Below are 14,024 nucleotides of genomic sequence, written 5' to 3'. Positions count from 1 at the left end.
TTTGATTTAATCTGGTCCATCCCTGCTGCACCCACATGTGGCCATGCTGGACTGAACACGGTGCTGGGCACGGGAGTGAAAGCTCCCACTGAAATGTGCCCAACGCTGCTGCCTCAGCAAAGAGTCAGGGCTTTGATATTCCTAAAGTGCAGGAAGTGCTTCCTAACCAAAATCAATGGCATTGATAAATTGATTATAAAGTGGAGAACAAACTGTTAGTGAGAGGAGCAGGGGGTTGATGGATAGCAGATTTAAATCAACCTTGTTTCTGAGATAGTTACAAAAATAAAAACGCAGTTTACGTGATAAAAAAATTAGATAAGAACTAATCTGATTAAGAAACCCAAGAACAGGTAAAAATGGTTCCCAAGCCCACGTCCTCACATAACCACAACCATGTTCTGGGCTTTCCAGGCCTGGGGTTTCCCCCTCCTTTTCCTTTGTGCTGGGAGGAACGTTTTTTTTTTCCATTCCATCTCACAGATCCTGAAGACAGTTTGCCCTCAGGTCACATTGCTACAAAAATCATTTTTCAATACCAAATATTCTTGAGAACTACTTTGAGGCACAATTCCTGTGGCTCTGTTTTGTGGGGTGATGTTTTACTCACGCAGAGATCCACGTTCACCCGTGGCCTGCACAGAACTCAGATTAACACAGCACCAACCCCTCCTGTCCCTCGAGGGCTTTGGAACCTTTGTAACTTCTACAGCCACAGCTGGGACTCAAAGACAGCACTACAAACTTCAATTTCTGACTAGAAAACCGAGAGAATCGGTACCCACACCTACCACTTTTCAGTGTAACCACAGGCCCAGCTCCCCTCTGCACAAACATCTCTGCAGCTTGTTCTGAGGGGAAAACCCCAAATCAACCCCAAAGAGCTGGAAGAACCGACTGTACCTCACCTTGAGAAAAAATCCTCTTCCTAAATGAGCACCTTCTATAAATGCAAATTACCACCCAGTGCTGATGCTAAATAAAACTGAAACGCAGCAGCCGGAGCTGAGTCCCACATGTTCACCCTGAGAATTACAACCAAACACCCAAAATGCAGCAGTTGTACAATTCAGCCTCATGTGCTGCCAGATCCTTCCCAGCTCTGCTACATCATTAACACCGAGGGATTTGGCCACTGCACACAGAAAGACTTTGTCCAGCAGCAGCTGTGCTGTGTGGGAGTGATGGGACAATCACTAAAAAAGTCACTGTCTCCTTAAAAAGGGGAAAAAAAAAAAAATCCAACAAAACCTGCCTGGGTTTGCCAGAAGAAACCTTCCCCTGCTCACTGAGTGCAGTGAGTTTCCCAGGATGGCACAGCAGAGCCGGATCCCTGTTTACCTTGGACAGCTCAGGCAGGCTGAGGAAAGCCAAGGGTTGCACAAGAACAGAGATTCTTTGTGCCCTGGCAGGTCACCTCTGCCTCTCACTCTGCTGATCTACAAACATTCTTTCAAAGAATTAAGGGCACTGCTTGCTCACGCAGCCTGTGATGCCACAGCCCGAGGTCACGGCACCTGGAGCATCTCTGGGGGTTCCAAACTCCCTGCTTTGGTTGGGGGTCCTGCTTCATGATGTCAACAAAGTTCACAGGACACAAGGAAACGGCCCCAGGCTTTCCAGGTTGGACATCAGGAGGAATTTCTCCATGGAACGGGTGGTCAGGTATTGGAGGGGCTGCCCAGGGAGGTTTGGAGTCCCCAGTCCTGGAGGTATCCAAGGAAGGACTGGAAGTGGCACTCGGTGCTCTGGGACAAGGCGGGGATGGGCCACACGTTGGGCTTGATGGGCTTGGAGGGCTTTTCCAAAGCTGGTGATCCTGGGATTCATCAGAGACACCAGTGAGTGATCACAGATGAAGCCTAAATCACTCATTTCTTGGTCTGGAAATGTGCAAGCTCAGGGTCCAGACTTTGTATCTGGGAAAGTTAATGGAAAAAAAATACCTTCTAGAGCTTGAAAAATTCACATTTGTGTTTGGAGAGAAACTCACTTTTAACCCGAGCTGCCAGCTGGAAGCATCAATCTCTGTGCTAGGAGGGCTCAGTCCTGATTTTGATGCATTTCTTTAATATCCCTCAGACATTCAAAACCACTCTTACGTCATTAGGAATTTCTTTTGTATCACATCGTTTAATAAAAACCTGCTGAAGACATCAGGAACCATTGCAGCTCTGTATCATCATCATCATCATTAGCATTTCTCATTTTTAAAAGCAGATTAGCATTCCTGATTTAACTAGGCTTTTAAATACTGTTTTGCATATTATCTACATCCAGCGCTGAGCTGGGGATGTACAGAGACATTCTGATCTCTTCCACAGCCAACAGGAACCAGAAAACCACTGAATGTCTCATTTTTAAGTACAAATTTTGTGGCAGGGGGATGTGTGTGGGTCTTACACACACACCATCACAAACTACGGGGTTTTACTTTATTTCTATTTCATTCTACTTCTGTCAAATCTATGCCATTACGACATAGTCCACTTGACAAAACCAAACTTCAGCAGGATTTTGTATTAAAATAACCCAGGTTTAAAATACAAACACCGTGTTTTTACTTCACATGGTTTTCAGGAACTCACAAAAGCCACACAGAACTTTGGATAACACCTAAAAATACACAAGCAAAGGGTGATGAAATTTTGCATAATGTTTCCAAACATCACCATTAAGCTGGGTTTAATTCCCCGGGTGTTGGGGTTGAGCAGGTGGGGCTGGGAGACAGCACCCACTGGCAGGTTTTTGGAGTTTGGGGGGGTCTTTTATTTTCCAAGGTAAGACTTCAAGGCCCATCAGAGGGAGCTCAAACACAGTTCTGGCTAAAAGCCCTCAAAATTAAGTGACTTTAGGTGAATATTAAAAAAAAAACCAAAAAACGATCCTGGAAACCTGAGAAAATCTCCAAGTGAACAAGAACCACCCTTAAAATGCAGGTCACAAATTGTCTTTAAAGATCTTACATTTTTCTGCATTTCAAGAGTCACATATTGAAGGGCTCAGCACTATCTGCACGTTAATTTTTTGGTTAATTACAATTTGAAAGGGCAGCAACAGCCTTGGATGAGTAAATAGATGCATCAAAGCATCCCTGGGCTGAGTTACACCAGAAATTGAGACAAGCCCTGGTAAACAACCCCAGAAATCAGTGCAGTCCTGAAATTCCAAACCTCACAGAAAAAAAAAGAAAGGAACAGAGCCACAAACAAAAAACAGGAGTCAATGTCACAGAGGAAAAAAAACAACTCCCCCTCTCCTCTTCTCACCCACTTTGTTACTATGGGACTGGCAGAAAGCTCTGGATTATAAACACCAAGGTCCCACTCACAAGACAATTAAGCAGCTCCAGAGCTTCCATCGACCACCCACCTCCGCTCTGCGCAAGGTCTGCGCCTCCCAGCAGAGCTGAAATGCCAAAAATCCACTGTGCCAGCTGAAAAACAGGACTCTGCTGCTCCACACAACAGGGAAACCCTTTGGAAAACAAAGTTTACTCTTTCTCAAATGAATTTTTTTTGTATTTTCTGAGGGCAGTAAAGGAGGGGTTGATATCACACTCTACTGAGAAAGATGGATCAGAACTTAAAAATCCCACATGGATCCAAGAGCATAAATAGGTGGGAGATGACCAAGACAGAAAGGAAGCTCAGAGGAGGAACAGTGAATTTCTGCCTCTGCTCTGACCAGTAACCAACAATAAAGCAGACAAGATGGTAAACATTGCAAAAAGACAATTACTAATAATGAAAAGGCAACAGAAATTTTGGGCTGCTTCCACCAACTGAGTAAGGCGTTTTCAAACTGACAGCAACGTGCTGCTTGCCAAATGAAAATGAGAGCAAACAGCAAAGTTGTGCTTAACCCCTTTTGCTTTTATGCTGCATTTTAAACCCGGATGAAATCATGGAATTTGAAAGAAAAAGTCTACAAAGGAGACATTTTACTCAGCTCTCTGGTCAGTGTTTCCATCACTTCAGTACCCAGAATGCTCAGAAAAGTTATGCATCTTGGGTTCTTTCCTCAAAACCAGGTTCTTGAAAGTGTGATGGGTTTCCAAGTGCAAAACCCAGGTTAGGAACGCTCAGATTTGGGAGAAACTGAAATGGGATTGAGGAGAAATGAATCTGGATTCTGACTTCTCTTGCAGAAGGTGAGAGCTAAACGTGTGAGCTAATTGAAGGACAACCTGTAACTGCAGATTCCAAGAACTCCCTCAGGAACACCCAGCTCTGGAGCAGCAGCAAGGACTGACCACTGAAGGCAAAATCCCAGGATACTGAGCCACACAGGTGTGAGAAACAAGATGATTCCAGTGACCACAAACACCTCCAAATTCTCCTCACTGTGGTCCCGACCAACTCCAGCAGGAACATCCAACATCCAGGTGAGCATGAGCAGAGCTCCAGCCTCACACCTTCCCAGGCAGGTGCCTTTCCTTTACATCCAACCAGCAGCACCAATTCAAAACAAATATTTACCCTCTCCTGACACGGAGGAATAAAAGGAAACCTTTTACTGCAAATCCAACTGTGTGTTCTGTTGTTCCTGCAAAGCTTCAGCCGCAAACAGGCTCGTAAATTTTCTTGAAACAGTTAAAAACAAAACACCGACACAAGCAGGTGAGACAAGAACAGAACAGAACAGCTCTGACATCCCTGAATCTGGACCAGAAAAGGCATCTCGTGCCCGGAAAGCGCATTCGTTATGCCGGGAATTTCTGCTGATGGGCTTTGCAGAGACACCACCAGCCAAGGGAGGCTTTGGAAGTGCAGCAATTTGCACCTACGACAACTGGAGTGTAACGGGAACAACACCAGCGACAGCGAGTCCGGCAGCTCCCGCCCGTGGGTGCTCCGTGCCCACACTCGGAGCAGAGGGGGATGCTCCGGGGGGTTCTGGGGGACCCCAACCGGGCTCTGCCCCGGGCTGAGGAACCAGGAGCCCACCGCAGACTCCACTGAAGGAACCGCGACACCTGCTCAGAGCTGCGACCCAACCTCAGCTCCCGGCCTGTGCCGGGATGAGGAGCTGGAGAACCCTCCAGGCGAGGCTGAAGGAACCGGGATTCCCCTCAGACCCGGGACTGCCCCGGGACGAGGAGCTGGGGAACCCTCAGATCGGGGGAATGGAACCAAGACCCCCTCAGACCCCAGTGAAGGAACTGAGATCCCTTCAGAGCCGGGGTCTGTCCAGAGGTGATGGAACCGGGATCCCCCCTCAGACCTGGGCCTGTCCCGGGGTGATGCAATTGGGATCTCCCCTCAGACACCGGCAAAGCATCCGGGATCCCCCTCCGACCTGGGGCCGGTCCCGGTGTGACGAACCGGGACCCTCCTCGCAGGGAACACGAGGGTGCCCCGGCCGCAGCCCAGCCCAGCGCAGCCCCCTCCCCGCCGGGCCCGCTACGGCCGTGCGGTGATGCCGCTGCCCCGACCGTCCGGCGGGGGGGGGGGGGACCGGGACCTCCCCCCGCGGCAGGTGTCGGTCACCGGAGGATGCTGCGGGCCCGGTGGGCCCCGGTGGGCGGCGCGGGCCGGGCCCGGTGGCGCGAAACCGGGGGTGGGGGGGAACGGGGGCCGTGAGGGGGGGGCTGAAGGGGACCTCCCCCCCCCCCCCCCCACCCGCGGGCGCCGCCCGCCCCCGCCAGGGGGCGCTGCCCGCCCCGCCCGCCGCGCGCCGCCGCTGCCCCCGGCCCGAGGGGCTCCGCGGGGGGGGCGCCGCCCCTCACACCCCCCCCCCCGCCCGCCTCAGCCGGGGGCGGCGGCGCCGAGTCTCACCCGGTGCGCGCGGGTCAGGCTCAGGTCCTTCATGACCTCCTCGAAGGCCGCCGTCTCCTCCGCCTGCTTCTGGTTGTGCAGCGCGATCTTCTCGCTGAATTTCCGCGGGTTGTTCGAGGCCGCCATCTTCCCCCGTCCGCATCCCCCTCCCCGCGGCCGAGGGGGGGCGACGCGCATGCGCCGGCCCAGGGAGGGGGGGCGGCCTCAAGGCGCCTGCGCGGCGGCGGCGGCGGGGCGGGAGGGGGCGGTGAGGGGGCGGAGGTTGCGCATGCGCGGGGCCGGGCGCGCGCGGGAGGGACGGCGAGGGCGGGGGCGCGCGCGCGTGCGCGGGGCCGGGGCTTCCCCCGGGGCGGGGGCGCGCGGGGCCCGGGCCCGGTCACTGTCCCCGTCCCCAAACCGGCCTCTGCCCCGGTCACTGTCCCCGTCCCCAAACCGATCTCTGCCCCGGTCCCTGTCCCCATCCCCGTCCCTGCCCCCAAACCGGCCTCTGCCCCGGTCACTGTCCCTGTCCCCGTCCCCGTCCCCCATCCCTGTCTCTGCCACCGGTCCGGTCCCGGTCGCTCTTCCCATCTCTGTCTCCATCCCTGTCCCGTTCTCTCCGTGGTGGCTGCTCAGTCTCCTGCTGAAAAATCGACTTTACTGATGCTCCCTCTTCACTGAAATGACAGAAATTCAGGAGGTCCCAACTTTGTCGATCAGGATTTCATGCAAAAATCACCTGTAATTGCAGAGAAACCACCCTGACTTCTCCTGCACACCTCGATTTATTTCTTTTTAATACCTTCAGCAGGAAAATTGGGCTTTGGACTCGTAGGTGGCCGTCTGTCCTGAGGGATGGAAACAGCAGAGCTTGGAATTGCACTGGGATGTGAACCAGGGGAGGGTCACAGGACCGTGGATGCTGCTCCATCAAGGGCCAGGAATAATTAACAATTCTCCCAGATAATGAGAACGGGCTTGGGAAACAGAGTCCTGCCTTTTCAGTCAAACAGGAGCTTCAAAGCACAACAGGACCTCCTGGGCTTTTATCGCATCCTCGGGGGTCTTCCTGCCGAGTTGTCACCTCCTGCTGTTGTCACCGGGTTGTCCCTTGTCCCCTGCAGTGCCACACGGGTCCCTGTGCCCTTTGTCATCCTTTGTTGGTGCCAATTCACAGCCTCTGGCAGAGGGGCGTCACGACTCGAGAAACCCACCCAGGTGAAGAGAAAGGTTGAGCCTGAGGACTAATTAACATGAGAAGAGAGAGAATCGATGAACCAGGGGGAGGGAGAACATTAATTGATAAAGAATCAGGTAACCTGTAGCCAAGGAGCTGCGGTTTCTTTGTTTGCTGGAGTTGCTTTGTAGTGTGAGCGTTTGAAACTCCTCGGGCTCGATGTGTGGGGATCTCCTGTCCTGCAGCCTGTGCAGAATAAACTCCGCCTAAACTGTCCCCAGTGGGGTGCCCAGTGTCACCCCACCGAGCAGGCCCCAGCCCGGTCACTTCATCCCTCCTTTCTCAGCACGTCCCTCCCCCGTCACAATTATCCCACTGATGGACGGATAAACCCTCATTCCAGGCTCAGCTTTAGCCACAAAGTCACGTCCTACCCTAAATGCTGGCTGCCAGCTTGCACTTAAAGTTTACAGCATGGGCTGAGATACCATCTCAGCAAGGCTCATCCAGGCCCTGGCAGGATCAGCCCTTCCTCCCTCAGTCCTGGCAGATGTTTCTCCAACCCCTTCTTGCCTTTTCCACCAGGAATAAACACCATTTTCCCTAAAATCCCCTCTGGCTGTGTACACGAACAGCACATGACCTGCAAAATTGGCCTGCCATGCTAAAAGCACATAAATCATAAAGATTTAACAGGGAGATACTGATTATCCACATTGTTTTTGCTCGAGGAGCGAGACAATGATAAATAATTGGTGGAGTTGTCCTGGATTTCATCCCGTAGGTGGTGATATCAAACATCTCCAGCCCCAGCTGCCACTCTGCCTCTCCTACAGCACCACGAGATGAAGTGCCTGAGATGGAACTTGATAAATTCTCCCCTTTTGGATCTCCTGAGATGGGAGACAGTGAAATCTCCACTCTTGGTTCGCAGGGAAGGAATGCAGATGGCCAGGGAGGCAAGGGGAGGGGGCTGCAGCTTCCTCCCTTGAAAAACCTCCCCTAATTCTTATTGTTTCCCGGTGCAGCTTTATCAGATCGAATTCCAGTGTGAACCTGGACCCCTCTTCCCGAAATCCCCCCGTTTTACCCGGCTTTGCAGCACAAACTTCTCCCCAACACCACATTCGTGCTGGGATGTCTCAGGCACTCAGAGCTCCAGGTTTTGGGGTGAGTCTGGGAGACGATGCTGAGGGCAGGGAGAGGCTTCGGTGTGTGCCCGGCTTCCTCCTCTCCCCCAGGGAATTGTGCCATGCCTTGGGCAGAGCGATGAGCTCCTGCCCCGAGCGTTCTTTCTGCCTCCTGCCTCACCTCGAGCACATCTGGGGCCACTGGAGAGCGGCTCCATCGCAGCAGAAAGCCCCGCTGGGCTCCCCCGAGGCGGCGGCTCCGGCTCCTCCAGGCGTGTTTGGGAAGAGATTCTGGTAACTGAGACTCCGGAGCAAACAAAGAACCACCGGGGGCCGGGGCTGCTGTGGCCACAGCTGCCAAAAAAACCCTCCTCCCCGAGCAACCTGCGGCCTCGGAGCAGATGCGCTGCAGGGAGGAGCTGCTGTTTGCTTTTCGCTGGGTTTTATCCTTCGCAATCGCTCTGGCAGACAAAATCCAGCTCCTTCCACGCTCTCCCTCAGAGCTTTCCCAGGAAGGTGTGAGGCTGAGGGACTCGAACACAACGCCAGGGCAGCACACGAGGTTGTGCTGTGATCCACAAATGAGCTGACATCTTTTTTTTTTTTTTTCTTTTTTTTTTTGCCTGCAGACACAAAGATTTTGATCTTTCACACTTCCTACTTAATGTTCCTGTTGACATTCCCATTATCCTCGGAGAAGAATATCCTCAGAGTCCCCAGTTATTTTGAACCGGGCTCCAAACCGTGCTTGGAGTAGGAAAACATTCTCTTGTTTCACTTGGAGCTGGTGAAAATTTCTTTAATTTAAGATGTCCTTGTTTCCAGAGGGCAAATGAAAGCACCTGAACCACTCTCCCCTCCAACAAATCCACTCACACAGAAGGTTGGCTCGGCTCCCTGTACCAATATTCCCTTGTCACCCTTCCAGTTTCGCTCCTTTACCATTCCCTGTAAATTCTAAAATTACGGAAAGCCAAGCAAACAGCGACTGCTGGGAGAAATTAATTCTCATTTCCACACCTCGGGTCTTTTTGCTGCTCCGAGAGGCTTTGGCAGCCAGGCCGAGGGTTCTGTTACCAGTCCCTTTTCCCAGAATCGGGGCTCGGCTCGGCGCCACACGGAATGCAGGGAGCATTCCCGGGATGCTGAGGTGATGTGGGGAGCCGGGAAAGCAGCGGCCACTCCGTGCCTTCCCAAAGGGATGGGAGGCAGAGAATTCCATGTGAGAATTGCCAGAGTCACGGTGAGGCATCAGTGAGGATGTACCTGGCACTCCAGCAAGAGAAGGAGCCACAGGAAGGATGGAAAGAGACAATTTCCAAGGGCCTGGAGGGACAGGACACAGGGAATGGCTTCCCACTGCCAGAGGGCAGGGCTGGATGGGAGATTGGGATGGAATTCCTGGCTGGGAGGGTGGGCAGGCCCTGGCACAGGGTGCCCAGAGCAGCTGTGGCTGCCCCTGGATCCCTGGCAGTGCCCAAGGCCAGGCTGGACCAGGCTTGGAGCTGCCTGGGATCATGGAAGGTGTCCCTGCCCATGGCAGGATGAGCTTTAAGGTCCCCCTTCCATCCCAAACCATTCCACGGTCCTGTGACCCTCCCCTGGTTCACATCCCAGTGCAATTCCAAGCTCTGCTGTTTCCATCCCTCAGGACAGACGGCCACTTACGAGTCCAAAGCCCAATTTTCCTGCTGAAGGTATTAAAAAGAAATAAATCGAGGTGTGCAGGAGAAGTCAGGGTGGTTTCTCTGCAATTACAGGTGATTTTTGCATGAAATCCTGATCGACAAAGTTGGGACCTCCTGAATTTCTGTCATTTCAGTGAAGAGGGAGCATCAGTAATGTCGATTTTTCAGCAGGAGACTGAGCAGCCACCACAGAATTCCAAGGTTTGTGGCTCCCAGGAGCTGCTCCCTTTGCCCAGGAACACCTTCCCCCATCCCGGGCTGCTCCAAGCCCCGCCCGACCTTTGGACACTTCCAGGGATGGGGCAGCCACAGCTTCTCTGGGCATTCCATTCCAGGGCCTCCTCACCCCCACAGAGAGGGATTTCTTCCCAAAATCCCACCTGAACTTCCTGTGAGTACCCCGGGAGCTGCAGCACCCAGGGCTGACACACGGAGGGCACCTCCGCCCATCCAGGGGTTAATCCTGCCCCTTTTCCATGGGGAAAACTCCTGATTTTCTCCCTAAGGAACACGGATCCCAAGCTTTTGGCAGCCTCCCTTCACGTGCAAACCCCAAATCCTGCAAAACGAACAGTCCAGACACGCTCCCTGCACCCCGGGGCAAAACCTCTCCTTTCCAAACCTCCGTGAAATTCAAACATTCCTGCTAAATCCAGCTGTAAACCCCTGTCCTGAAGGCGCTGACGCTGAATGCCGGCATTGATCCTGCCGGGGAGTCACTCTGCATCCTGAGGAGGATCACACACGTTCAAACACGACCCCAGGCCAGGCAGGAGGGGAAAAAAAGCACTTTGCATTTAAAGCTAAATAATTGCCAGCTCTGTCAGCCGGCCCAGGTGAGCAGCCTGATTACAAACTTCGCTTAACCACATGGAAAAGACTTTTTAGGGCCGTTTTCAAAGCGCCCAGGACCCGGATGATAGACATCGAAAATATTAAATATGTTAAAGGATCCATTCTGCTTTAGGTGCTCCTGATGTGGTGCAACCCCAGGGACTTCAAAGGCCTCGCTTCAGCTGGGCTGAGGGGCAGCCAGCAGCAGGCTGGGCTGGTGGCCTGCACAAACAACCCCCCCAAAAAAAGAGATTTTCATTTCTTAAGAAGCCCTATAAACCAGTTCTAGCTAATTGCAGGGGTCTGGGTGTGAAACAGCAACTGCAAAGCCTCAGGGACCCAGCCAAAACCTTTGATTTCTCTCTCCAACTTCTAAAACCTTCTGAAAACTTTTGCCCCGGCAGCTTTTCTGCTTTCAGAGGATTCCAGAATGGTTTAGGTTGGATAAAGATCATCCAGGGGGACACCTTCCACTATCCCAGGTTGCTCCAAGCCCCCTCCAACCTGGCCTTGGACACTGCCAGGGATGGGAACTGTCGCCCTCCTCTTTTCCTCACCCTTTTCCTGACAATCTGAGGCTGATTTGGGGTGGCACAGCTCAGCCAGCAGCTGTTTCCCAGCAGAAAAGCCCATTTTGTGTTCATTTTCTGGAACCCTCAGTGTTGGAGCAGTCAGAATCGTACCTGCCCCACAAACAAAGGCTGAAACTTCTCCCTCGAGCTGAGATGTTAAACGGAGAAGTGCCAAACGCCTGTTCCTGGAGCTCAGAGAGGAGCTGGGAACGAGAAACAAAAGTTCTGGAGGCTGTGGGATGCTGCTGTGCCCACTCACCATTAACATGCAGAGTGGAATCGGAGCTGTCTCTGCACAGAACTCCTCGGGGGGAGATGTCTGTGGGATATTTATGTGCTCCCAGGTGGAATCCAGGAGAGCTGAGCCCTCCTTGGAAGGCCAGACCAGCCAGCTCTGCTCCCTTCCTCTCCCGACGTGCCAACACCCCCAGACTGTGAATTTCTCCAGCCACATCCACTTCTCCTGGTCCTGCAGTCACGAGTGATGAAATCCCATTCATTTGTGCGAGCAACTGGAAGATTTATTGTCAATAAAGTTCTGCACATTACACAACTGGCTAAAAATCATAATTAGAGCTGCACTGGGGAACATGTTTTATTTATCCTGACAGTAGTCTGGCTCCAATAATCCTGCCGTGATAAATGTCCCGAAAGTTTGCGGAGTTTCAGCAGCTCCAGCCCTTATCACAGCCATGGAAATGGGAATGTCTGCCTGGGTTTGATGTGGCTTCCACAGCAGCACTGGAAACCGGCACCAGGCTAACTGGGAGCTGCTGGGAGCGTCTTCGTTCTGTCTGAATCAAAGAAACTGAAAATTTTCCACTGCTGCTAAAAACTTCCAGGGCTGCAGCCACGTCTGTGTGAATTATCCAGGTTCTGGGATAGGGAGAAGTGACAGTGGGATTGGGAGCAGGCAGACCCTCTGGAAAAGGGTCAGTGACACCATTAATAGGATGCAGACATTCCCAATCTCTCGCTGCTCTCCACCCTGCCAAGACTCCCTGGGCTGCCTTTATAGTTTTAAGCACAATTTCAGGCCCATAAAACATCAGAGGAGACAGGAATTATTATCCCAGCCCTGACAGGAGCCTCTGGAGGGACACACGGGCTCTGTGCTAATGATGCTCCAGCTCCTCCTGCTCCCCCATCTGCGCAGGGGCATTTCCAAATTTACCCAATTCACCCCCAGAATTTTTATTGCTGCTCCGAGACCAGATCAGAATTTTTATTGCTCCGTGTGCAATCAAACATTTATCTGGCTTTGCTCATTCCTGAGGAAAAGAGGAACTCAGTCCACCTCCTTTCCATGTGGGGCATCCTGGGAAGTGTTTTCACACAATCCCATCCATATTTATGGAAAAACCCTCCTGAACCATCAATTTTTGAACCCACCAAAAGAACCAAACCCATTTATTGTCAGAATTAAAACAGAGGTCATGCCCAGCACAGCCCAGAGCCACAACTCCATCCCTGCACAGGGGTCAGATTTATGATCCAAAATATTTATGGTCCACAAATACTTGAGTCTCTGCTAAATTTAGAGTGGCCAGAATATTTCCAGCTCGCTCGATGAGAAATAATTATTTACGTTGCTATAAAAAGAACATTCCAGCAACAAAGAGCTGCGGTGCTCCGGTCCAGAGACTTCCAGATTCTTTCCCAGCTGCTGCTGCGCAGTGGCAGGGAGTGGGAATGGGAATCCCAGGTTAGTTTTGCTTTGGGGCAGGCAGTTGTTTAATAAATACAATCCCAGAAGGGCTTTGTGCATCCTCCTGCCTGCAAAGCCACACTTCCAACAGGAATGAATACCCAGGTTACATTTATTTTGGCAAGGTTGACTTAAAGATGAGACCCATGACGTTTTTCCACGTTTTCCAAGGATTTTTCCTCTTTTCCCCCTTTGCCCCCAACACACACACACTCACCTGAGAAGCCTGAAGGGAAAAGTAAAGCTTGGTTTTCCCAGGAAGAGATTCCAGGGATGGTCTTCGCAGGGATCTCCAGGCGTGTGTGGGATGGGAACCATGGCTGCACATCCAGGAAACCTCAGGGATTAGAGAACACCCAAACCATCCCCTGCTGCCACAGGAATCGGGGAAAATTGAAATAAAGCAGGGAAGAATATTTAAGTGCTGTAGAAGCTTGGAATCCCAGACTGGTTTGGGTTGGGAGGGACCCTAAAGCCCATCCAGTGGCACCCCTGCCATGGGGACACCTCCCACTGTCCCAGGCTGCTCCAACCTGGCCTTGGGCACTTCCAAGGATCCAGGGGCAGCCACAGCTGCTCTGGAAAACCTCACAGAGAAGGATTTATCCTGAATATCCCTCCTAAACTCTCCTCTGTCACTTTGGATGAAGAATTGACACCCTCGGAAGAGGATTAAGCAGATCCTGCAAATGGGAAAGGGAGGAACTCCTCCATTTGTTACCAACCTGAGAAATACCATTTTTATAAACACGTGGAAGCATTTAACAAGGAAAATCCATTCTTTTGTAACTGTGAAGCTTGAACCGAGTTCCAGTTCATCCTCTCAGCATCTCCTGTCCCTGCCAAGCCCATCCTGGGCGTTTCTGGCAGCCAGGCCAGGCCAAAGGAGCAGAGAAAAGGAGTCAATTAAGTGCCTGAGAGGCCTCCAACTGCAGCATTCCATACAGCAACACGTCCTCTCCATCAGTTTATTACTGGCAAACCAGCAAATGGAGAGGAACAGACAAAATTCTGCATCACTTTCATCTGAAATTCAGAACGCCTGCCCTGCATCGTACCCAAAGGTGCTCTGATTGCATGAATTCCAGAAAAATCTCTGAGGTGTGGAGTTCATGCCTTGCACAGAGCTCCCAAGGATTCATCAGCACACCAGACA

General features: G+C 52.0%; 1 protein-coding gene across 5 annotated transcripts in view; it reads right to left on the bottom strand.

Annotated features, from left to right (window-relative positions):
• The window catches only part of CRTC1 (CREB regulated transcription coactivator 1), a 43,720-nt gene extending 37,763 nt beyond the window's left edge, over positions 1 to 5,957 (bottom strand). For all 5 annotated transcript variants that reach the window (XM_068997392.1, XM_068997388.1, XM_068997389.1 and 2 more), the window contains exon 1: positions 5,781 to 5,957. In XM_068997392.1, the coding sequence (XP_068853493.1) occupies positions 5,781 to 5,957 (177 nt within the window). The remainder of the gene's footprint in view (positions 1 to 5,780) is intronic.
• Positions 5,958 to 14,024: the final 8,067 nt, after the last annotated feature.

Source organism: Aphelocoma coerulescens, chromosome 28 (assembly GCF_041296385.1).
Source record: "Aphelocoma coerulescens isolate FSJ_1873_10779 chromosome 28, UR_Acoe_1.0, whole genome shotgun sequence".
Classification (NCBI taxonomy): Eukaryota; Metazoa; Chordata; class Aves; order Passeriformes; family Corvidae; genus Aphelocoma; species Aphelocoma coerulescens.
The sequence above is the reverse complement of the archived record's forward strand: the minus strand, read 5'-3'. Positions and strand labels throughout refer to the sequence as shown.